The 23,832-nt window shown below is 32.0% G+C and overlaps 3 protein-coding genes across 5 annotated transcripts in view; 1 reads left to right on the top strand and 2 right to left on the bottom strand.

The window, feature by feature from the left end:
- Nucleotides 1-4,772, bottom strand: part of LOC143204096 (glutamate receptor 1) — a 102,036-nt gene extending 97,264 nt beyond the window's left edge. For both annotated transcript variants that reach the window (XM_076416556.1, XM_076416555.1), the window contains exon 1: nucleotides 4,651-4,772. In XM_076416556.1, coding sequence (XP_076272671.1) covers nucleotides 4,651-4,747 — 97 coding nt within the window. In that variant the 5' untranslated portion in view covers nucleotides 4,748-4,772. The remainder of the gene's footprint in view (nucleotides 1-4,650) is intronic.
- The window catches only part of LOC143204121 (uncharacterized), a 236,256-nt gene that overhangs the window by 12,548 nt on the left and 199,876 nt on the right, over nucleotides 1-23,832 (top strand). The window lies entirely within an intron of this gene.
- LOC143204116 (ras-related and estrogen-regulated growth inhibitor-like protein) overlaps nucleotides 17,246-23,832 on the bottom strand; it is a 66,375-nt gene continuing 59,788 nt past the window's right edge. The window contains exons 4-6 of the mRNA XM_076416583.1: nucleotides 22,910-23,074; nucleotides 18,669-18,785; nucleotides 17,246-18,075 (exon numbers count right to left, since the gene is read on the bottom strand). Of these exons, the coding sequence (XP_076272698.1) occupies nucleotides 17,941-18,075; nucleotides 18,669-18,785; nucleotides 22,910-23,074 (417 nt within the window). The 3' untranslated portion in view covers nucleotides 17,246-17,940. The remainder of the gene's footprint in view (nucleotides 18,076-18,668; nucleotides 18,786-22,909; nucleotides 23,075-23,832) is intronic.

A 23,832-nucleotide genomic window follows, 5' to 3' on the forward strand; every position in this document is an offset into this window, starting at 1 on the left:
GAAAGCGAACAAAGAGATAATTGATCCTAAGAAAATCTTTCCAGATATCTTGTGAAGAAATCTATCATGTTCTATAGAAATTCTGTTTATATTATATTTATCATAAATACAGATTTCAATTTGTGTTATATTAATTAACAAAACTAAGTAAAAAGTACAATAAAGCACCATATATTTTAGGAACTGTGGTAAAATGATTATCGTTATTTAATTAAATACCAACACTTTTTACTATGAGTGTTTTTTTATATTTATTTATAATATTTTATTATTTATCTAATTTGATATCAGTTTTCAATATTTGGTTATATTTTGCAAATTAATATGCGATTTAATGGTTGAATTGTTTCTAGCCATTTATTATATTAAATAAATTAGAATTCTCATACTAGACACAATTATTTTATTAAATATTTGGTTAGGTTTTCAATTTAATATATACTTATTTATATCTTGACTGCGGATAGAGATAGTGGACTGCAAGAGAACAAAGAGATAATAAATCCTCAAAAAATCTTTTGGGATATCTTTTGAAGAAATCTATTATGTTCTATAGAAATTCTGTTTATATTATATTTATCATAAATACAGATTTCAATTTGTGTTGTACTAATTAACAAAATTAATTAAAAAGTACAATAAAGCGCCATCTATTATGGGAACTGCGGTAAAATGATTATCGTTATTTAATTAAATACCAACACCTTTTACTAAGAGTGTTTTATTATATTTATTATATATTTTTTATTATATATATTTTGAATATTTGATTATATTTTGCAAATTAATATGCGATTTAATTGTTGATTTACATAAATTAGAATTATCATACTAGATACAATTATTTTATTAAATAGTTGGTTAGGTTTTCAATTTAATATGTACTTATTTATATCATGCCTGCGGATAGGGGTAATGAACTGCAAGAGAACAAAGAGATAATAGATCCTAAAAAAATCTTTCGAGAAATCTCATAGCCAGGAAACTTGTTATAATCTATATAATTCTGTTTATATTACATTTCAAAACCAACTTTGGAAATAAAATAGAATTATGCACAATATATATATTGTAGGAATTTTTGCCGAATAATTATCTTTATTTTAGTATGACGGTTTTATTATCTTCAATATATATTTTATTAATCTCTTTTAAGAGTGGATTTGAATCACAAATATTTTAGATTATTATGAGTCTCGATATACAATTTTATCTTGTTTCTACTGAATATCAATAAATCGGATTATTTCTGATAAGACACCCATATTTTTTAGAAATTTGTTATGTTCCTCAACTCTTTAATATATTCTCCTTCAATACTGATACATCTATATCTGCTCTTCTCTGCCGATATTATTTTATTGAAGTAATTGGTATTTTTCTCAAAGTATATCTCACTTTTCACAATCAATTCTTGATTTAAATCATCAATAAGCTTATGAACGCAGAAATATGAGGTCTACTAAAAGCCATTATTTACAAAAGGTATGATATGAAGGGTTTCTCAACTTCTGATGTGGCAGAATATCTTAATGAAACAACAAATTGTTTTTTTCTATGTAAAAAGAATTTTTATCCTATACTGAATAGATCCAAAAATACTTTTAAATACTCGCAACTGATTCTGAACTGAGTTTTATCTTCATACTAGGACCTTACCAGTACCTTCAAGATATTAGTAAACCTAATTCCACACGTTTTCTAAGATTTCTAAGAGATATTAAATGAATCATGTCTTAATTATATCGGATAATAACAGGATTTTTAGATTCTAATTAGTTGTTACATATTGTTACCATTAATTATCTTATATTATATTATGTCATATTATCTTATATTATAAATATTATGAATTATTCAACATTCTTATTGCAACATCATAATATTATCCTAGAATATTTTTCATGATTAAATTATATTTAATCAAGTTTACTATAATAAAAAATGACTATTTTGGAAGGCTGAAAAAGAAATAACAATAAAAAAGAGAAAGTTTTGCCTGGAATAGCGGACAAAAGCAACCAACGATTTTATGCTGCAAAATAAAGAGCGTGGTAATAAAAGGTCACAACATAATCTGATCATTATTTTTGTAGCCTTGTATTAAGTATATTTTATTTATGTTTTTTTAAATTCCTTATTTGTCATGACAAAAGCAGTATTTAAGGAGTTTTATGAACATTCAATCAATTTTCGTTAAAACACATTCCAATGTAATGAGTATTATGAGTATTCATCGTCTATTTTTTAGCATAGTTCAATACGTCTACTATATATGACGAAATTTGTAAAATCAGGTATGTTGTAAGAAGATTCATAGCCTTCCATAATTATGTTGTTACCCTGAGTGTACAATTAACTAGGTATTCTTTTTTAGGGCTTTTTCATAAATAGCTTTTTCATAAAATAAATAATATATATATATATATATATCCAATTTCTATTATTACATTTTATTACTACAAAATGCTATGAAAGAGCTCCAACATCTACTAAAACTTAATTATACAAAAGATATAAAAAATTATACTATATGTATATTATTATGTATGTATATATATGTATGTATGTATGTATATAACGCCAAACTGTATTATGTTTCATTTGCTTCAGAAAGGAACGAGAAAGGTATTATTGTATCGGATTACTGATAGAACCGATACCGATAAAAAAGTATAGAGACATATAGCTCGTCGAACCATCAACGTTGCTATTCCAATCTGTATTTGGTGGAGTCAGAACGGCATATGATCTACTATAAACCTTTAACTGAGTTTAAGGAATAATGGCCAAAATATTGTGATAGACGCCCCAAAATCATATAACATACAATAATTGCACACACAAAGAAAGATAATTTTCACCCATACATCTGAAAAGCGTTAAAAATATTTGGAAGCATTCTAATAGTACTTAGTTCCTCGGTTGATAGCGACACATGACATCGTAGGGCACGGAGATGCTTCCTGTGAAGATTTGTTAAAAATATTTTAAGGTATCCGTTTACCAACGAAGGTTTATCCAGATAAAGTCAAGTCCAGTGACCTACAGTTCAACGTGGGCTCCGAACCACGGTACTCGGTATTAAACCTACCGACGGGCCAGTGACCAACTTTGAGACAATCCCAGAAGATATCCGGTCTTATCCAGCCTGGTTACTGGCGTGACTGTGATCATTTTCCTTGTCGGATTTTGCACTCTCGCTTAAGGATAATCACAAACTTAAAATTACGACCATATCCCAGCAGGATTCGAATCCCCGACTATCTCGACGGTAGGAGGATCCTGTCGCCTTTACCACTGCTCCAACCAAGCTATAAAGATTGTATATATGAGTCGATCAACGGGCTGTACATTTTTAGGGAGAAAAGTTCTTCTTTCCCAAGATTTATGTTTTCTGTGTAAAATGAGAACAAGTAAGTTTATGACGGATAACGTTTTTCAATATTTTATCAACTCTGTTTAAAATTTGTGATAAAAATTGAGTAGTCTTTAATGGCGCGGTTTTTCTGGCGTCTAAATAATATCTATTGCATTTTATTTGTAATTTAAGGAATTGCGAGTCACTGCATAAAAATTCTGCAGTCCCGTATTTCCTGTTTTACTCAATCCAATACTTTTGCTGAAAGCCATCGAATTTTGGTTTGTTTTTAAACTTCTGGAGATATAGTATTCATATTGGTTTGAAAATATGTCCTAAGGTTACAGGGCAAAGAAATATTCTACAGAATGATGCTAAGGTGCCATCAAAATAAAATTTAAAAGGCGAACCACTCGACATTTAGATATTCAACCACTTTGTTTTGGTGCTTTTTAGTCAAAATTTCAGTGTTGTAAAATTGCAAAAGTTATTCATAAAGAATAGAATATTCACACTTTTTGTTCTGTTAGTGGTGGTTTGAAAATATGTTAATACCTACATGAAAACCTTTAAATAAGTCCCACTTATTCACCTGACAATGGTCTGTCTGATTGTCGCTTGTTACCATCGATGTCACACTTTAAGAGGTATTTTTATTCTTATGAAGATACGAAAAAATATGATTAGTATTAGAATAATTTAAAAGGACATATTAATTTTTAACCTAAAATTTTAGGATTCCTAAAAAATTTAAAAAGAAATACAAAATCAATCAATCACAATAAATCCTGGAACTTACAAAAAAATTCCTCTAAATCATTATTTATTATTCTGTCACCACTATTTATCAAAACACGCGTATTGTACTATAAATTCTCAAATACAATAAAAACGAGCAGGTGTATACAATATAGAAGAAATAATGACCCCCATTGTTCGAAATAAAATGAGGATAGAGTAAAAGAAAACAAAGAGACGTCAGCCTCGGAAAAATGGCAAAGAGAAGACCAGGGCTTTTGTTCAAATATAAAGACTGTGGCTATGAAAAGCCACAAAACAGTCAGCACATTTAGAAGACGAGATTTTGCTTGCTGTTTTTAAAATATATGTATGTATAGTCATATATTTATCGATATAATTATTTTATAACTATTTAGTTATCAAGTTCACTTGGAAATATTTACTGTAGTTACTTTTTCTATGCGTTCAATGCATTTCCTGCTGATTCAGCGCCTCATAACCTAATAAATTACTTAAGTTCGAATCGATAACCAGTCTGTCCAACTCACCGAGCGGGATTTTCTCTCCCATGCTGCTGCAGAGTCCATTGTAAAAACAATCGAGCACCGTCACAAACCAAACGAAAAACAAAAATCTTCCCCCCATTTTCGTGTGCCCTTGATGCTGGCGCACTGAAATTTTCAGAGGGATGCTGTGTCGTCGACGCCCGTATCAGGGCGCAGAAGCCGGTCCGCGTCGAGAGGACCCGATCCGGGGGGCGGGGCGGGTGACTGCCGAGGGGGATGAACCGGCGTGCCGGGGGCTTGATATTGTTATATTTTCTTTTTTATTTTTAGCTGATGCGGATCCGGCAGGAATTGTGAGGTTTACGGCCATTAGGAGTTTTACTTCATAATTTGCGTTGGACGGTCCATTGATTTTTTTCCCTTTTACTTTTGCACTACAGAAAAAAATTGAGTTAATCTAGATTAACGTGTTGTATTTGAAGGGAAAATTAGTTTCGTTAGGAAAAATAATTGCAAGCCAATTTAGATTAATTACGCTGCAAAAAAAAAGATCGAATGTCTTCATCATTTGACTTATAACGACAGAAAAACTTTTTGTTAAAAATTTTTTTGTTATAGATAAGTTTTTTGTTTCAAAAAATATTAAATATATTTGAATTATTTATTATTAATTATTATTATTCCAAGCAACAGAACTAACAAGACTAAACTACTTAAGCTAATTTTCAAGGAAGGACTTATACACCATACAAGTGCCTGTGGTTTGGTGTTGTCCAGTACCTGTTGTATTGCTTCCACGTTGCTGTGATTTAGCAATCTTATTTCATGTTTTAAGGCGAAATCTTTTATATCATTCTTAAATAAATTTGATTTCGAGGTCATCGTGCAGCTTTCCGTTGGTTACGTAGCACCGATAAGCTTTGGTAGAACTTTGTTTTGGACGCGTGAGATAAAAATGTGGAATATAGAAAAACTCCACTTATCTCTAAAATATTTAATATTATTAGATCTATTCCATATTTCGGTGATTTTTAACATGTATGACAGACGAGAATACATAAAAGTAATCATATACAACTTTCCAAATATAATTACAAATATAAATTAATATTTTATACTGACTAATTATTAATAGGATTGTACCCTTTTTGAGGGGCACGTACATTGACATTCACTTGTTTATTCGATGAAATATACGTTTAATCGAGGTATATTCCTATTGAAGTTACAAACCTTGCTCATGTTTCAGATAATGTAGGTCCATCATCTTTATAGAATTTTTCTTCTTTCGATTGGATTGAATTATTTAGTTATTTTAAAATTTGTGAGTGTATACTGGATTGAATAGATAACTTAATAGCCATTCGGGTAGATAGTTTCAATTCAAAATATCTGGGTTCAATGAATATTAAGTTTATTTTGTGTTTGAAAATCAACACAATAAAATCTATATATTGGAGAATTGTTGAGATAAATAATAAGTAAGATGAGATAATTAAAATTTTAATAACTATGAATCCTTTTTTTTTTCATTTAATTTATAGATACTTACTGAAAAAAGTTAAAAATGATAGAGAATACAATGTACTAAATAAAGGCTAACTAGAGTTTTGGACTTCATTTGTTTTCGTGTCAATTATTTTTCTGTTTTATTTGCAACATTATCGTGAAAATTCATTAAATCGTTCTTCGTTTCTTCTTACAACTGTATGAGTTATTATTATTTAGCTACTCTGGTTTTTACTTACCTTTTATTTATTTATTTTTACTAATTTACTAATATTTGCCCACTAAAAATTCTAAAAGGCATTTATAATTTTAATGAATATGGAGATTAAAATATTGAAGCAATGTGTGGTTGTTATATTAGGTTTCATTTACATATTCTCTACCAGTTTTATTATGGTAGTTCTGTCATTTGCAGTCCCAACCTCATTTAAGTGGGCTACAGAATATCACCATGGCACTACGCTAATATACCTATTAGCTAGTCCATGCGATTTCTACGTAAAGATCCGCCAGATCTATGTTGAAAGCTATCCCAATTATTTGGCTGACTATACAGACGGATTCTAAGCAAGAAAATTATGTTGGAGTAGCCTTTACATCGGAGCTCGCGGTGGGGCATTTTCAACTTCCCTCCCAGACTGGTATTTTCACCACTAAACTACTGGCAGTATATAAAGCTTTATTGTTCATTCAAAATAAACCAGATATTAGATAAATAGTAATTGTCACGGACTCCATGAGGTCCCTAGAGTGGTTCAGATCGGCACAGACATTCAGTCACTCTTTGGTAGAGAGCATCGGGGAACTACCACAACAAGAAGCGTCACAAATATTTCTTATCTGTGGGTTCCCTCTCATAAGGGAAGCGCGGATAATGAGATACCCACTACCTGGCGGGAAGGGAAGAGGGTTCGGCCCGATTCAGATTTTTTATTGGAGGGGTGATATCAAGTCCCATTGTAAAACCCTTTTTAGAAATCTGGCCCAACTATATTGGGACCAACTAACTAACAATAAATTATGAAAAACCAAAATCCTTATATTCGAGACATTGGAAGACTTCTGAGCTTCTTCTCCTGACTACGAATCGGGCATTGCAGATTCATCCATGAATATCTGTTAAAAGGTGAAATACCTCCTATGAATATTGAGTGACAAACCTTACCGAGTGTCAGACATTTACTAGTTGAATGCTGCAAGTAGAAACCTCTTAGACAGCGACTTCCATGGAACATTTGGTCCAATTAAACAATCTGGATCCACCAACTACCTTGCAGCCGCAGGTGTACTCCAGCCGAATACTGGGTTGCCTGCTCTGTAGCCAACGTACACTACTTGCACTACTCATTCTATTTCTTATGTTAAGTTTATAAGTTAACAGGTCAATTGAAAAGTCCCCGGCCTACTATAGTAAAACACATTTTATTGGCAAAATTAGTTTTTTTTTTACTCAACATAATTCTCTTCAAGGGTAATACACTGATTATAGCGACCCTCCAACTTTTTGATACCATTTTTGTAGTACGATTTGTTCTTTGCTTCGAAATAGGCTTCAGTTTCATTCATGATCACTTCGTCATTCGACGAAAATTTCTTCCCAGTGGGCATTCTTTTGAGATCTGAGAACAGGAAGTCGCTGGGGACCAGATTTGGAATATACGGTGGATGAAGAAGCAACTCGAAGCCCAATTCATGGATTTTTGACGCGGTCTATTGTCTTGATGAAGCAGCACTTTCTTTTTCTTCAAATGCGACCGTTTTCGGCAATTTCGTCCTTCAAATGATCCAATAACGCTATGTAATAGTCGCTGTTGATGGCCCTTCCTTTTCCAAAGTAGTCAATGAAAATTATTCCATGCGCGTCGCAAAATACAGACGCCATAACCTTGCCAGCCGACTGTTGCGTTTGCCCACGGTGCGTGTTCATCGTGTGCAGTCCACTCGGATTACTGTCGATTTGACTTCGGAGTGAAATGATGGAGCCATGTTTCATCCATTGTTACATATCGACTCGGGTTTATTATGCTTGGTCATCTTCAAACGCTCCTCCGAATCATCAACTCGTCGTTGTTTTTGGTCAAAAATAAGCTCGCGTGGCACCCACTTTGCACAGACTTTTCTCATACCGAAATATTCGTGAATGATTTGATGTACACGTTCACTTGATATCTTTTGAGTGTCTGCTATTTCATTCAATTTCAATTTGCGGTAATTCGAAATCATTTTGTGGATTTATTAAATGTTTTCGTCGGTAACAACCCCTCTTGGGCGTCCACTGCGTTCACCGTCTTCGGTGCTCATTTCATCACGTCTAAACTTAGCATACCAATCCTTGATGGTTGATTTTCCTGGGGCAGTATCCGGAAACTCGGCATCAAGCTAAGTTTCTGCTTCAACTGCATTTTTTCCCTTAAAAAGCAATATTTTATCAACACGCGAAATTCCTTTTTATAATTTTTTTTTTACAAGAACAAAAGTTGCTTCACTCAAAGTGCTATAATTCACAAACTAATAATCCGACAGCTGCCAAATTTATATACGTATCTTTTAAGGATTAGGGCTAACTAAAAAACATATGGATTTAATTCTACTAGCGCCATCTATGTGTCAGGCCTGGAACTTTTCAATGAACTGTTATTCTGTGTAATCATGTTAAGTTCATTGTCCGTTTACATAATTCATCTTTATTTATTTATATATTCTATTGATATTCTCTATGTTTATACATTTGCGTTCTGTTATTAATTATTATCGTAACTAAATTTGTACACGGCTCTAAACAGCCGATATAAAATATAAACAAATAAATAAATATTATGGTAAGGAAGAATCTTCATATATTTAACGTTTTTTCTCCATTAACACACGTTTATAAGTTAGCTAATTATTAATTATTAATGAGCGCCCTCACCATTTTTAAATAACATTAAATGAATGATAATTTGTATATAAACTTTTATTAGCAACCATAAATCTGTAGTTAGAACGTGGAACACTTTATTTCTTCGATAGAACTTACACAGGACTAATCGTAAATCTAACTGACACTTTCGCCGGCATGTAGCCTTAAGGATTAGAGTCGTGCATTCTCCAATAAACCCTCACGATGTTAACGACGTGATAGCGTTTCCCGTATCAGAACATGGAAGCGAAATAGCCAACGGTGTAGTGTGTCAAATTCATTAAGACAAGGATTAAAGATAAAAAGTGGAGTCGCGAGAAATACTATGATTATAAGGAAATTAACTTAGTCCTGTCTCTTTTTCGATAGTTCGAGTTAACATATGTAGCACAGACTTGGTTCCAAATAGTGATATATCGTGGTTTCGAAAGTCAACGTTATAAACTGAACCTTCATGCAGTTTCATTCTAATCTAAGGGATTCAGATATTGATTAAAACACCCATAACCAGTGATGAAATGGGTCAGATGGAAAATCAAATCACTGTGCCATCTGTCTGTACAATTATCGATTTTATGACAGCATAATATATTGATGATTTTCGGGGTTATTCAATATGGATATGTATTCGTCACTTTGCCAAGTGAAATATTTTTTACGGTAGTTGTTACAAAACTGCCTAAAAGATGAAAGCTGGTGTTTTTACTAAAATATAGTAATATGCAACATATGTTATAAAATGGACCAATATTTTATTAGAAGTAAGAAAATATCAACTAAATTTTGCCAAATTTCCACATTCCGGTACATTACCAAAAATTGTTAATTTAATCAACCATATAATTGGGATTTTTTTCTTTCTTAACTTATCATACTTTAATTTTAACTTTTTTACTAATAATTCATATTTGTGGGATGACAGCTTTGACAGCATGCTTAAAAATGCGACAGTCAACCTCGTATTTCATATCAGATATGGGATTCAAGATCTGTAGGAAATCATTGAAGTGGTATCCAACTGAATATTGTACTTCTATGAATACGATATTTTATTGTATACAAATTCAAGATATTTTTATTTCTATAAACGTCATATTTCTGTCTGACTTTGTCCAATCTCAGTGAAAAGAATATCGTCAATAGGGGCTTTTACAAATATCAATAAAATACAATCGAAATAAATCGATTTGATATTCGCCAGACACATTGCTGCATTAACTGTTGATATTAGAGCTAAATTAGATGAGTTAGAAATCATATATGTTAAAGCCTCGCACACTCTTCATAAATTAGCATTAGTATGGCTTAAAATTGGCATTTGTACTTGGATCAATTAACAAGCAAGAATAGTGAGGCATGAATGCATATTCCAATTTAAAATTAAGTTGGATTAGCTTGAGCTAGAGTGAATGATAAGGCACATGTAGAGGAGGCTATTCTCTCATCTTATACTTAGCTTGTAATACGCTATAACTTATATTAGCTTATAAAGTGGACAATTTGGTCTCTTTTTACCCTCACACTTATCCAGAATCTCTCAAGTGATATAATTATGTTTCCGCTTTTCGCCAGAGCGCAAAATTAACATGAGTAAATTTCGAGCTAGTAAGCTGTCTCTAGTCCATTTGTGGATCTTGTTCCTTATATATATATATATATATATATATATATATATATATAATGAACTAAAAAAGGGATCATCTCTGCAATAATATGGCACAGTTGGTCTATTTTTTGGACTTTTTTCAAAGTGGGTTAATAATAAAATTTTAGCCCAACATCTCTAAATTGAAACCCAAATACATTGGTTAAATTAAACCATATAGATTTGTCGAATTAATAAACCAATTCCTCTCAAACTGCAATAATGAATGCGATATTTTGAGTAGAAGATTACCTCCAAATGATTAACTCCTAATGAGTTAATTAATTATAAATTATTACAATCAAAATATAACGATTTGAAGAATTAAAATGTTGAGAAATGTTGATGCAAGTTAATTGAGTTTTGGGGCTTTCCCGTAGTATTTTTAATATAAAATAGTTCGTTATCACTACATGTCATATTTTTATATCAGGTAAAGACGAATAAATGAAATAAAGACTTTTGTAGATATGATAGAGGTTTTCATTATATTATTTGCAGACCTCCAGACAACATTATATGCGAATAATACAATTTTGTTTTATTTTCTGTACTTGGAATGAAACAGGTTAATAAATAAACGAAGCGTATAAATAAAATAATAAATAATAATCATAAAGATAAACAAATATGACTCGTTTGCACGTAACGATTACAATTATCTGTTTACCATGAAATGTCAGCGAAGCTAATGACAATATAGCGTTTTTATAATCTAAACGACCGGCAACCAAAAGTCAGCGGAGTGGCGACAAGAACCCGAACTAATTAAAACAATGATGAAGACAATAAAGTTTTCGCAGTCACGGAAAATTGATCTTCTGTCTTGAATTGAAACAACAAATAATATTCCTTTTCTTCTTATTATCGCGTGTTTTTGTTTATTAATTAGCATGACGTTTCTTAGAGTATATATTAATATGTTTAATAGATCTTATCATTCCATATGAGATGGCGTTATAAGATTGAAAAGGATAATATTTGTAATTAATTCACTAAATAGTAATGAACTCCGTCTCTTAATCAGTTACTTCGAACAGGAAGCATCTCTTATCCCTAACTAATGGGGCCCTCTTTCCTCTAAAATGTGTCAGAGAGGTAAGTATCGATAACATTAAATATTAAGTTTCCCCCATTTTCTAGCAAAGAAATTGTTGTGTGTTGCAGCTGCACTTAATATTAATGTAAACTCTGAGTCTAGAATGTCTCAAATAATAAAAAATAATATTTTATTATGTTCACCAAAACAAATTTCATTCACGGGGTGACAAATCAAGAACACCTTGATATTAGCTATATGAAAAGAATGAGTAATTTTTTTCGATATAAACATAATTTAACACAATAATTTCAGAGAAAACTATTAGCCTGGTAAGTACCCATAGTAGTAAACTTTGGAGTTGTGCATTTGTTTGCGGAATTTAAATCATCCTTCATACGCTGTTGGAAATATAGCATGTTAAAAAAATAAGGGTTTCTTAGAAAATAACAACATAATATTGTCTTCAGAGAAAAACACTCAACTCTGAACCAAATTCATATAATCTGTAATTTATGTATACTATTCAAAAGTCATTTGATAAAAGACGAATTTGTTCTGCCTTTTTTCTATATGTGGCTCTGATTTTTGATCAGGTATGGGTAACAATGAGGGGCTATTTTAAATTAAGCTAGATTTTACCCAGGCAGGTTTCAGAATAGTTACAATCTTTTAGTCCTCATGCTTAACCCTGAAGGTTGCTGAATGCCTTTGGAATTCGAACTTGGAAGAAATTCAAGCGGGAGTTCCGTAGGGTTTTGTGTTAGTACCATTCGTGTACCTTATGGGCATTATTGATGTTGAATTGCTACTTACTAGTACAATAGCTACTTTTGTTAAGGATATTGCTATAATGGCTGTATCTCAAGACCACGAGGAAGCAGCAATGAAAGTGCAAACATCACTACTGGTCTTGTCTACACAAAGCATTAGCACTAGCAATTGGACCAAACAGATCTCTATTACAATAAATAACATATAATTGTCACCGAAAAGTATTTAAGAATGACACTGGTAGCGAAGTTGTACTGGAAGGCTCATGTAGATATGAAGAAAGAAGAACTGGATATTAAGTTTGGAAAAATATATTAGCTATCTGGGATATATTTTGCTCTGCTGAATGAAGCACTGCTGCATATATCATTTCTTAAACACATAGAGGCATATGGCATCCAGATATGGAGACACAGAAAATCACAAGAAAAACCATCTGGACATTATTCAGCGGTTTTACACCAAAATACTGAGTGGTGCTGATAAAGGCTTTAGAAATAGTGCTTTTCATGGAATAGAGATTTGGTAATGACCAAACTTTACTGACTAACTTCACAAACCTTACTAATGAGTAAGCTTACCATTAGCATTTTAGACATTTTTGTGAAAAAATCTTTAATCTTTTTTAGTAATTTACTACTGCATATTAGTCATTGAACAAGTATTGATCAGATTCTAACTTTTGATGACATCAATATATTATTTTATAACGAAAATCACATTTCGTCGTTAACTTGAGGTAATTAACCGCCGATGAATCAAACATTTGAACAGTCGAAAATAGCCAGTCATTATTGAATATAACTATTTCGGCTAAGATGTGCATAAAACCTGCTGCAATTTTGTATTGCTGAGAAAATGGCCAGCAATAGGTGTTAACAGTGGTAAAATTATCTTTTTGGCTTATATTTGGCCATATATTACCAAAGGCGTGAAATAATGTGTTTACTAGTGCAGTGAATTTTAACAAGCTTAATGTGCTTTTGCTTTGCTTAAGATGGCACGTGTGGGAGAGAAAATATCTGCTTCTCCGGGTCTGACGTCATTGGTAAGCTTGTTTGCGCTGACAACAGTCTTCCGTAGCGCCAGGTATGGACTGATTGTGAATAAGAAATGATACGAAATTATAAAAAACCGAATTAAGCCAAAGTATAATAATATTTTAACATCAATATATATAATAGTCATCAATAAATTCATATTGTTACGTAGATTTTTCTCTTAAACCAATTGAATTTAAAGTTAATAATATTAATAGTTGACGTCAATGCGGAAAGGGTATGCGGCAGCTCTGTTTGTAGAAAATTTGTTGAATTAATTACTTATTAAGATCGAGAAGATCAACATTTTGAATCCTCTTAAAGTAAATGACGAATGCATACGTATATGGTGTTAATAAAGGTACAAATAAATGTAAATAAAGGTACAAAATTCACCAAACTCTAACTTAAACAAAACTTTCTAAAGGACCTATCAGTACAAACGATAGCATTCAATTTAACAAGAAAGGTAGCGCCGCTTTTCTGTTATCGGCTTTCTTGCATTTCCTTTTCTCCTTAAACATGTTTCGCGTGACTCGTTCTATTTTGTCTTTTCTTCTATGTTAATTAATGTCGTTTTCATCGCCGCGCCGTTGCTTTTTTGGCATCGGCATTGATATCGTGAGAACGCGATGGAATCGTTAAATCCGCCGGGGGATTGCTGCGAAATTATAATCTTTATGGTCGGACACAAATTGGGGTCATACCTCAATTTACGAGGGAATGTTTTCGGGCCCTTCTGCGAGCCGGCCCTTTAAATTATTGGGTCAAGAACAGATGAGGATTATTTTTTGACATGTTTCTTATTTTCGATATATTTTAATTAGCGTTAGAAACTATTGACCGAAAACGACTGTCGACTGCTTAGTAATTAACTACTTTTTACTGTTGACTGTTTTAGTTACTATTTTAATATATAATAATAGTGTAACGTGTAATATAGTGTACGTAAATACAGCTGTATTTTGAAATTCTATTTTTCAATATTATTTCTTAATGTAATTAGGTAAAAAGAACAACATTTTGATTGACAAATATAAAAATAATTTTGAATGGATTTATGTTATGTTGGCACGTATTGAATATTGTTTTGATTGACTTTTCCGATTTTCGACGTCTCTCGATGTTTGTTCAATCCAACTACTTTCATTCATGTTTCAACGAACTATAATATTCCTAATAATAAAATTAACTATAAATAAAATTATTATTGTATTTTGAAAGGGTGCGATGGTTAATTAGTCGATAAAGATTGATTGAGAAAATACGATATAAGTATTTAGTGGCCATTCCTCTTTACAATCAAGTCAAATATATAAAAATAAAATTAATTTTACGTCATTCATAATCACGCTGTTATTCTGAATGTAATAAATTACAGCAATTATATATTTCTTTTTCTCTAACAAAGAAAGTTCAAAAAGAAATATATACATAAATAGTTAGCTCATATTGGAATAAACTAATAACTTTTATTATATTACGTCATTGTTACTATCCGAATATTAAAATAACATTTTTATATATTTGGGATCATTATTGCATAGATACCACTTGCCAATTTAGAATTACTTAAAATTAACTGATCCCTACAGCACAGAAAATAAAACAATTATTTTCGTCCTTTCCTCGCTGAAAATTAGTACGGATAGGAATTCGTACATATGACTGAAATGGTAATTACTAATTTCAGTCGCTGGTTTTTTTACTACCGACTAGTTCGACTCTTTTGCGACTATCTACTGTTTTTACTAATTTCAGTCGATACTTCCAACGCTAATTTTAACCACTATTTTGCTGTTTATATTTTGAGATTAATGATTAGAAAACCTCATCCATACATAAATTGAATAATCATAAGCACTTTTACATTCAATATTGTAGCAACTACCAGTTTTTTTTAATGGACTAATGTACTAGCAGTCTCCTTTTAATGCTGAATGCTGAAGACGTATAGTGATCTCCTTACATTATCTTGATTCATCTTGAATTCTTCCCACCTTTCATCTTGAAAAATTCTGTGTTGATAGGACATTCTTTGTTACGGGTATCGAAATCACCACTTGGCTAAATTATTGAGAGCAGTAATCACATATTCTTGATCTATGGAATATCTTCTCGCTAAACATGTTAATTTCAATTTCTCTTAAATTACAAGATAATAAATCGGTCATTTCTCGAAATCAACATTCGAGATGACAAGGACAGATGTAAATGGTTAAAGGATATTAACGATACAGATATTAGGTAATGGATATTAAAGGTATTTAGGGTCGAGTTACAATGTAATTTTAAATAAAGTATACAAAAATGACAATGACATTAAAAAATAATATACTATACAAATTACAATAGAGAAGAATTACAAAAGGTGTATCAATCCGGTGGCCGTTAAAAAGTTGAAAAGCATATCCAAATGCTTGGGTTAGACCGGTTGTTTTAATGACCTTGGCATTCCGAGCTGCCGTCTCAGTACCTCAAACTTTTCACACTCCAGAAGGATGTGCCTGACGCTCTGTTGTGTTTGGCATTCGCCACATTGTGGAGGATTTCTTCCTTTTAACAGATGCTCATGCGTTAGTCTGCTATGCCCTATTCTCAGCCGAGCAAGGATGCTCAATTGGAACCTGTTGAGTTTGTTAATATTAGGAGATTGGTGAAAATCGCCCTAGATTTCCCACAACTTGTTATTTTCCATAAGGAGATCCCAATTTAGTTGATCCAATTTTTTGTATATAGTTTTTATATGTGTTTTAGCGTCTTCCTTACTGAATAGAACGCTCAGTTTGACTGAATCTTCCTTTATGCTTGCCAGATAGTCGGCTCTTTTGTTACCGGGAATTCCCCTATGAGAGGGAACCCGTAGATAATTTATTCTTACTCCCCTCCTCTCCAGTGTTGTATGTAGCTCTCTGATAGCTATAGCTAGAGGGTGGATTGTCTTTACTGAAATCAGACTGTCTAAAGAACTCATTGAGTCTGAACCACAAGTATTGATGTGCCCACCGACAGTCCATCCAGGTCAGATGGGGCCTTATAAGTGGTCAAAAGCTCCGCAGAAGAAATGCTAGTAATTGTAGGAAGCCAAAAGTTCTCCTCCAAAAGCCCCGAAGTGTATGCGGTACCAACGAAATCTCCCTGTTTAGAACCATCCGTATAAACGGCGAAATGATATGTTTAATTCTCCTCAAGTGTCTGGGCGAAGAGCTGTTTTACTAGGGATGAGCTAATATATTCTTTGTTCAGTACCTTCATGGATATGTCTATAGATATATTGGAGTAGGTCCAGGGTGGTATTGTATCAATCCTGTTGACTGTAGCAGGTATTGTTGTTTTCAGTCGATTCCAAATCCCACGAAATACTGATGACGGACTTGTATGCTTTCTTATTGTAGTGTTGTTGTCTAGGTTGTTAGAGAGGAAGTAGTCTAACTGACTCAGCTCTGGATGAAATCTGGATGAGCTGGCATAGTTCATGAGAAGGAGCTCTCATCGTGATCCAATTGATGGAATTTCTGCCTCACATTGAAGGCTCTCAACCGGGCTGGTGTGATAGGCTCCCAGTATAATTCTCAGGGTGGCATTCTGAACTGGTCTCCTAACATAGGAAGGAGCTGCAGTGATGTAACATCCGACTTCTGTAATCCAGTTTACTTATTACTATTGAATAGACTATACAGATATAACATACTTTATATTGAAAATAAATGCCAACAGCGTATAATAAGTTAAATTATAAGGCTATATATTAAATATATCAAGGTACAAATAATTATATAATGTATTATTACATTTATTTTATTGTCTAAGTGGAGTAACATTCTGTCTAACAGTAAACACGAACTGAAGAAAAATAAAATGAAATAATAATTTCAAAATTAAAGTACAAATTACATATATTTCTACATTTCAAACGAATGGTCCTTGAATGAAAAATGGTATCAATATCAACACTGCTATGGTTAATTATTTTCCTTAATATATTAATTATCACTAGAATAATATTGGTTTGCATGATATAGTTCTATTGCAGGAAATATTTTTGTAACAATAATCGGAAAGATAGTATATGTTAAACTACTCTTAATCTTAAAACAAACTTAATATTAATAAATGGAAACTTAATATAATGACTGCTCTTATATATACTGTGTAGTTTTTAGGTTATGGTTACATTTTAATTATCATCAATGAGCAATAGTGGATCTACTGCAAAAATAAGTATCAAGAACATTATATTTTATTATCCCTATTCTTAATATTTAACTACTGGGGATTTTTTTTCGACATTAAATTACGTAAATTAATAATTTCAAGTATTATCCTAAAATTATCAATTTAACATATTATTATATTTAAATGGAACACATTTCTGACACATTTTATTGTTTTCTTGCTATATATAACCTATAAAAATTTCGTGTCAATCTTTTGGTAAGGCACTGTCACTTTTTCCCCTCACATAGAGTCTTAAATTGGAAGATTTTGAGCCCAACATACGTTCGAGTAAGGAGTGTTTAGATTTTCTTCTAGCGGCAAGCACAGCTCTACACAATTCCTGTAACAAAAACCGCATTATGTTATTTAAAAAATTACGATGACTGAAACAAATTATGCAATTTTTACGCTTGATGTCTTTTTATGTCGGATTTTAATACATGCTTTACTAATTTATTAATAATGAGAAATATTCTTTATATATTTCTTAATTATATAATTTCAAGAACCACAATTTCATAAATATCAAGATGTATGCATTAGTTTTATTTTCAGATTTTAGTTAAGAAATTATTTGCAAATTATTTTAGATAAATAACATATTTTATAGTAACTCTTTTATAAACGCAAAAGTCTTCCAATACCTCAAGTTTAACAATATATAACAATGGTTTGCCTTTATTTATTAAGAATTAATTGTATTCAATTACTACTTAATAATTAATATTTGTCTTAATTTTCATTGTTTATGTTTACTATATTTATTGTACATTACATTTTATTGTAACATAGATGTAATTTGATGGTAAATGATAGCAAAATATTAACATTTAATTAATTTAAACAACTTTATATATTATTATTTTATTATTAATTCATTCGTAAAGACTGTTGTTGCGTAGATAGCTATCAATTAAAGAAAAATCAACTTACTTGAAAGACAACAGCTACGGGAGCAACTTGTTCAGCAGCAGCGACCTCCGAAAACCCACATTCCAAGTTTCTGGCTAAGATGGCACCTTCTTCAACGCTAACTTCTCTTAAATGAACCTTAAACAATTTTTAACGGTTAATGTTATATAATGTTGTTTAGTAGTATTGCAATAATTGATAAAGCATTTAATTTTTGGTATAAATGTAATGCTTTACGAAATACGAGCTGGAATTCGTTCATTCAATAAAAGCATTCTATTTTAGTAGAAAGGACATCACGTCTAATAGAGGAAGACGACCTAAATATTTTAGTCTTCTGTATTTATGTTATCCATAGGAAGTATCAAGTCAGTTTAATGAAACCTTTTACTTTATACTTAGTTACTTTGTTGCCAAATTTTGATTATATTGGCAGCATTGATTTCGGCTGATTTCTCCCATCAGTCATAGACGTGATGGAATTCAGGGTAATCTCATATCGTTCTGGATACTGCTGATTTTCTAGCTTTTGTCTTCCCTTCTAATTTAAATTATAATGGCAATCTCTTTTTTGATTAAGTTGATTTTATAATCTGATCATAAAATGAAATCATAATTGTGCCTAACTTGAACGTTAACTAGGCGATTCACTACATATTTTAAATGAAAAAGGAATAAAAAACAGTTGCAAGAGAATATGAAAGGCAATAATAGTCTGCAAATAGGAAACGGGCAGAAAATTGATGTGTGTGTGAAACAGATGAGTTTACGAAAATCTCTGCACCTGGTGAGGGATATTGAGTGAGGAAAATTACACTAGTATGCTTTCAGTATTAGAAGTACGCTCAGATAATTACTCACTCGAATGCAATTATAGCGTCATCAGAGGTGCTTCTCCAAATAGACAAAACAAGGTTTCGCACCAGTCTGATGGAGTCTTTCGCGATATTGTTTACTTCTACAATATAGTCTCTTCTACAATTCACAGCCCTTCATTCCTACCTGTTCATCCTTTCTCATACATACTAATCTCTGAATTTTTTATTATACTTATTTCCTTTTAGTAAGTAAATTAACAAGCACAGTCGTAGTCACGAAACGACATCAAAACACCGAAAGGGACAAATAAAACAAGGTTTCATATTTTTGAAGAATATTAATAGTGTTAAATATTGTTTTAATTTTTGAAGATAGTTTTGTATTAGTTTAGTTGCGGTAAAGAGTTTTCCTTTATAATTGTTATTAGTAACAAGCATTAATAGAGATTTTTCTATTAATTTGTTTGTTTATTTTATTATTATATATATTATATATATATTTATATATTTATTATATATATTATATATATATATATTATTATATATATTATATTATATATATATATATATGTATATAAATATTAACATATACATATAACATATAAACAACAACTATTTTCAAATAGATTTAACGTGTCTCAGTGGTCAAGAAGACTTGGACCACCAGTCACAATTTAAACTGTTTTTAAAGTTTGTCTGCATTGTTATCATTCTAGTTCTCAACGAAATCCAAAGCATGTATAGTATGTCTTACTTTTTAGATTTGCCTATGCGTTTCTGAATACAGGTGGGTAAGGAGAGGGATTTTCAAAGTCATACTAGCCAGTTTCATTGAATACAGTTTTTTTACTAAGAACTTAATTTTATTAGAATAATATAAATATTATAAACGCATTCAGGGCTTATCTGGACAAGACCTACACCTTAATGTGAGCTTCTATCCACACTAGTTACTCTTTATCTAGCATAGTTATTGTCGTAACTGATATAATTTTCCTTGTCATATTTTATATTGTTGCCTAGAGAAAATTTTAATTAACATATAAAATATAAGGTCAATGCCATGTGAAGCTAGAACTACGACTATCACGGACTTGTACCCTTAACCACTGCGGTTACTTAGTCGGCTACATATTAACCGACTTCGAAAAAGGAGGAGATTCTAGGTTGGCCTGTGTGTATTTTTTTAACATGTGTTCGCCGATTTCTCCGTCTATAGTGGACCGATTGTCAAAATTATTTTTAAATTCGAAAGAGTGTACTTCCGAGGTGGTCCTAAGATGAAGCCCTCAAAGGCACGTACAAAGTTTTCACTTTTTTTCCATAAAATAATCAGATACTTGTGTTTAATGTTATTGCTGAGCTGCTGTGACGGAAAATCGGAAGTCGTTCAGTGCAAAAGCCATTAAGTTTAAAAGCCTTTTTTATGCACTTCTCATAGCATATAAGACCTCGCAGAAATATTGTTGACAACTGCTTCTATGGTGTAGTGGTTAAAGCGTTCAGCTCCCAAACGGAGGTCGCGGGTTCACTTTCCGATTGTGACAATAGCTCTTAATTCTAGTTTAGTTAAAACAGTTGTCAATCACCGAGGCTAGGTAGCCTGGGTCCTGAAGCGTTCCTTATTTTCAAATTAGTGACAAATAGATGGCGCTACTAGAATTAACCTCCATATGTTTTTAGTTAGCCATAATCCTAAAAAGAGGCGTGTATAAATTTGACAGCTGTCCGATCATTAGCTTATGAATTATAGTATTTTGGCTGAAGGAACTTTTGTTATTGTAATAAAAATGGGATAAAATATTGCTTTTTGAAGAGAAAAAATACAGTTGAAGCAAAAACTTGGCTTGATGTCCAGTTTCCCGACACTGCCTCAGGAAAATCAACCATCAAGGATTGGTATGCTAAGTTTAGACGTGGTGAAATGAGCACCGAAGACGGTGACCGCAGTGGACGCCCAAAAGAGGTTGTTACCGACGAAAACTCCGAATGTACATCATATCATTCACGAATATTTGGGTATGAGAAAGCTCTGTGCAAAGTGGGTGACGCGCGAGCTCACTTTTGACCAAAAACAACGACGAGTTGATGATTCGAAGCAGTATTTTAAGATGATCAAGCGTAATAAACCCGACTTTTTGCGTCGATAGGTCACAATGGATGAAACATGGCTCATTTCATCGTTTCACTCCGAAGAAGTCCAATCGACAGTCATTCGAGTGGACTGCACACGATGAACCTGCTCCAAAACCTTGGAAAACGCAACAGTCGACTGGTAAGGTTATGGTGGCATGTATTTTGGGATGCGCATGGAATAATTTTCATTGGCTATCTTGAAAAAGACAGGATCATCAACACCGACTATGACATGGCGTTATTGGAGCATTTGAAGAACGAAATAGTCGAAAGATGGCCGTATTTGAAGAAGAAGAAAGTGGTACTTCACCAAGACAATGCACCGTGTCAAAAATCCATGAATTGCTTCCTCATCCACCGTATTCTCCAGATCTGACCACCAGTGACTACTTCCTGTTCTCAGATCTCAGACGAATGCTTGCTGGGAATGAAGAAGGAATGTTCGTCGATTGAAGAGGAGATCGCTGAAACTGAGGCCTATTTTGAAGCAAAGGACAAATCTACAAACGTACTACGTACTACAAAAATGGTATCAAAAAGTTGATTTGATGATTGTTTAGTTCAGATTAATCAAGTTCTAGTATTAAATTTCCCACCGGCCACATTCAAATAAACCCTTTAATTGAATATCCGTATCAAATACGAATCGTTTTTCAATAAATCTCACCTACACGATACATTTTATTTATGCTCTAAATTTTTACGTTCATTCTTTTTCGAAGGTGTGGAGCTTTCAGTTTAAATATTTACGTGATATCCACTCTTTTATCTAAAACGTTACATTCTTACTTGAAAGATGAGTCAAGGTAGTACACACATAAAATATACGGTTGTAGTAGTACGATTTCTATATATAACAATTTATTATATACTGCCATGGCATTGGCTTAAAAAAAGATATTGGTGATAAAAATTGAAACTTTAAAACAAATATTTACGTAAATGATTTTGGGTAATGATTTGTTTGATATACTTAAAGGTTGATAGAGGTGATTTATCTGTTAATTTTAAAGGATAATTCCCGCTTATTGTATTATAACGTACAGGCGTCCAAAATAAATGTTTTACTGTCTTTTTCTCATTTATTAGTTATTTTTAGTATGTGGAATTTCCACAAGGTTTTATATGTTATATCTGAAGTGTTTAAAATGTGTGTTATATTTAATTTTAATAATTCCCTATAAATTTTCCTACATGTCATTACTATGACTCACATACTTTTTGGTTTTTATATCACATCGTACATTCGTTATCTACAGAATAATTCCCTTTATAATAATTAATTAATGGGTGATTTGAACAACTTACCATATCATTTTTATTTGCCACTACGTATACTGGAATGTCACTGTCGGATATCAAAGCTCCGACTTTTTTCAAATAACTGAAGGATTTTCTGTCGTTGATTGAATAGACTAGAAGCAAGCCATCTGCCCAATTTATCGTGTCGTTTGTAGGAAAGTCGTTATCACTCTGAAATTTAAAATAATCTGTTATAAAATAATATTTGATTTATAGATATTTTACATTTACAAGTAGATCTATATTCATGTTAAAAACACAGTAGCAACAGATTGATGGGATTGCGTATATTACCTTGACTAAAAGCGTGATAATCGCTACAGAAACTTTTGCAAACATGCATATTCGACAGAGGGTGACGTTTCTGGCTTAACATCGCTTTGCTGTTTATAGATATGAAGAAAAGGAAAATAAGACTAAATGACGTTCCTCATTCTACCTAAAGATGCATTTTTTAATATAGATATGTAATTCTTTGTATAGTTGAAACTCATTTTGCTTTGTTTATCAAGAATCATCTAGGTATTGGTACAACTAAACTAAGTTGCCTTGCTATAAGTTTTCTCAATCTTTCGTAAGAGAAAATATAGATCCTCATTAGTATAACGAACATGTTTATCATTATCTTTAGGCTTTTTTATGTATATTTATTTTTATTTTATTGTATATAATTAACGGAGTAGTTTGCAAGGAAGTCCTACTACACTACTTGTCAAAATCGGTTATATGCCCTCGTACTTTATATGAGAAGCATAATTGTGTAAGTCGAACTGATTTATGTTGAACACTTGAATACATAAAATGTCTGGGAAAATCCTTATTTTGTATTTTTTACAAATAATATCTTGATCAAGAACTAATCAAATTAAATATTTGATGTGTTTATTCTAAGGATGCTTCAATGGAATCACGCCTTACATCCCAATAAA

The sequence above is a fragment of the Rhynchophorus ferrugineus genome, unplaced genomic scaffold, assembly GCF_030347505.1.
Source record: "Rhynchophorus ferrugineus isolate W39M unplaced genomic scaffold, kcgeb_rfMv2 rfM10, whole genome shotgun sequence".
NCBI lineage: Eukaryota > Metazoa > Arthropoda > Insecta > Coleoptera > Curculionidae > Rhynchophorus > Rhynchophorus ferrugineus.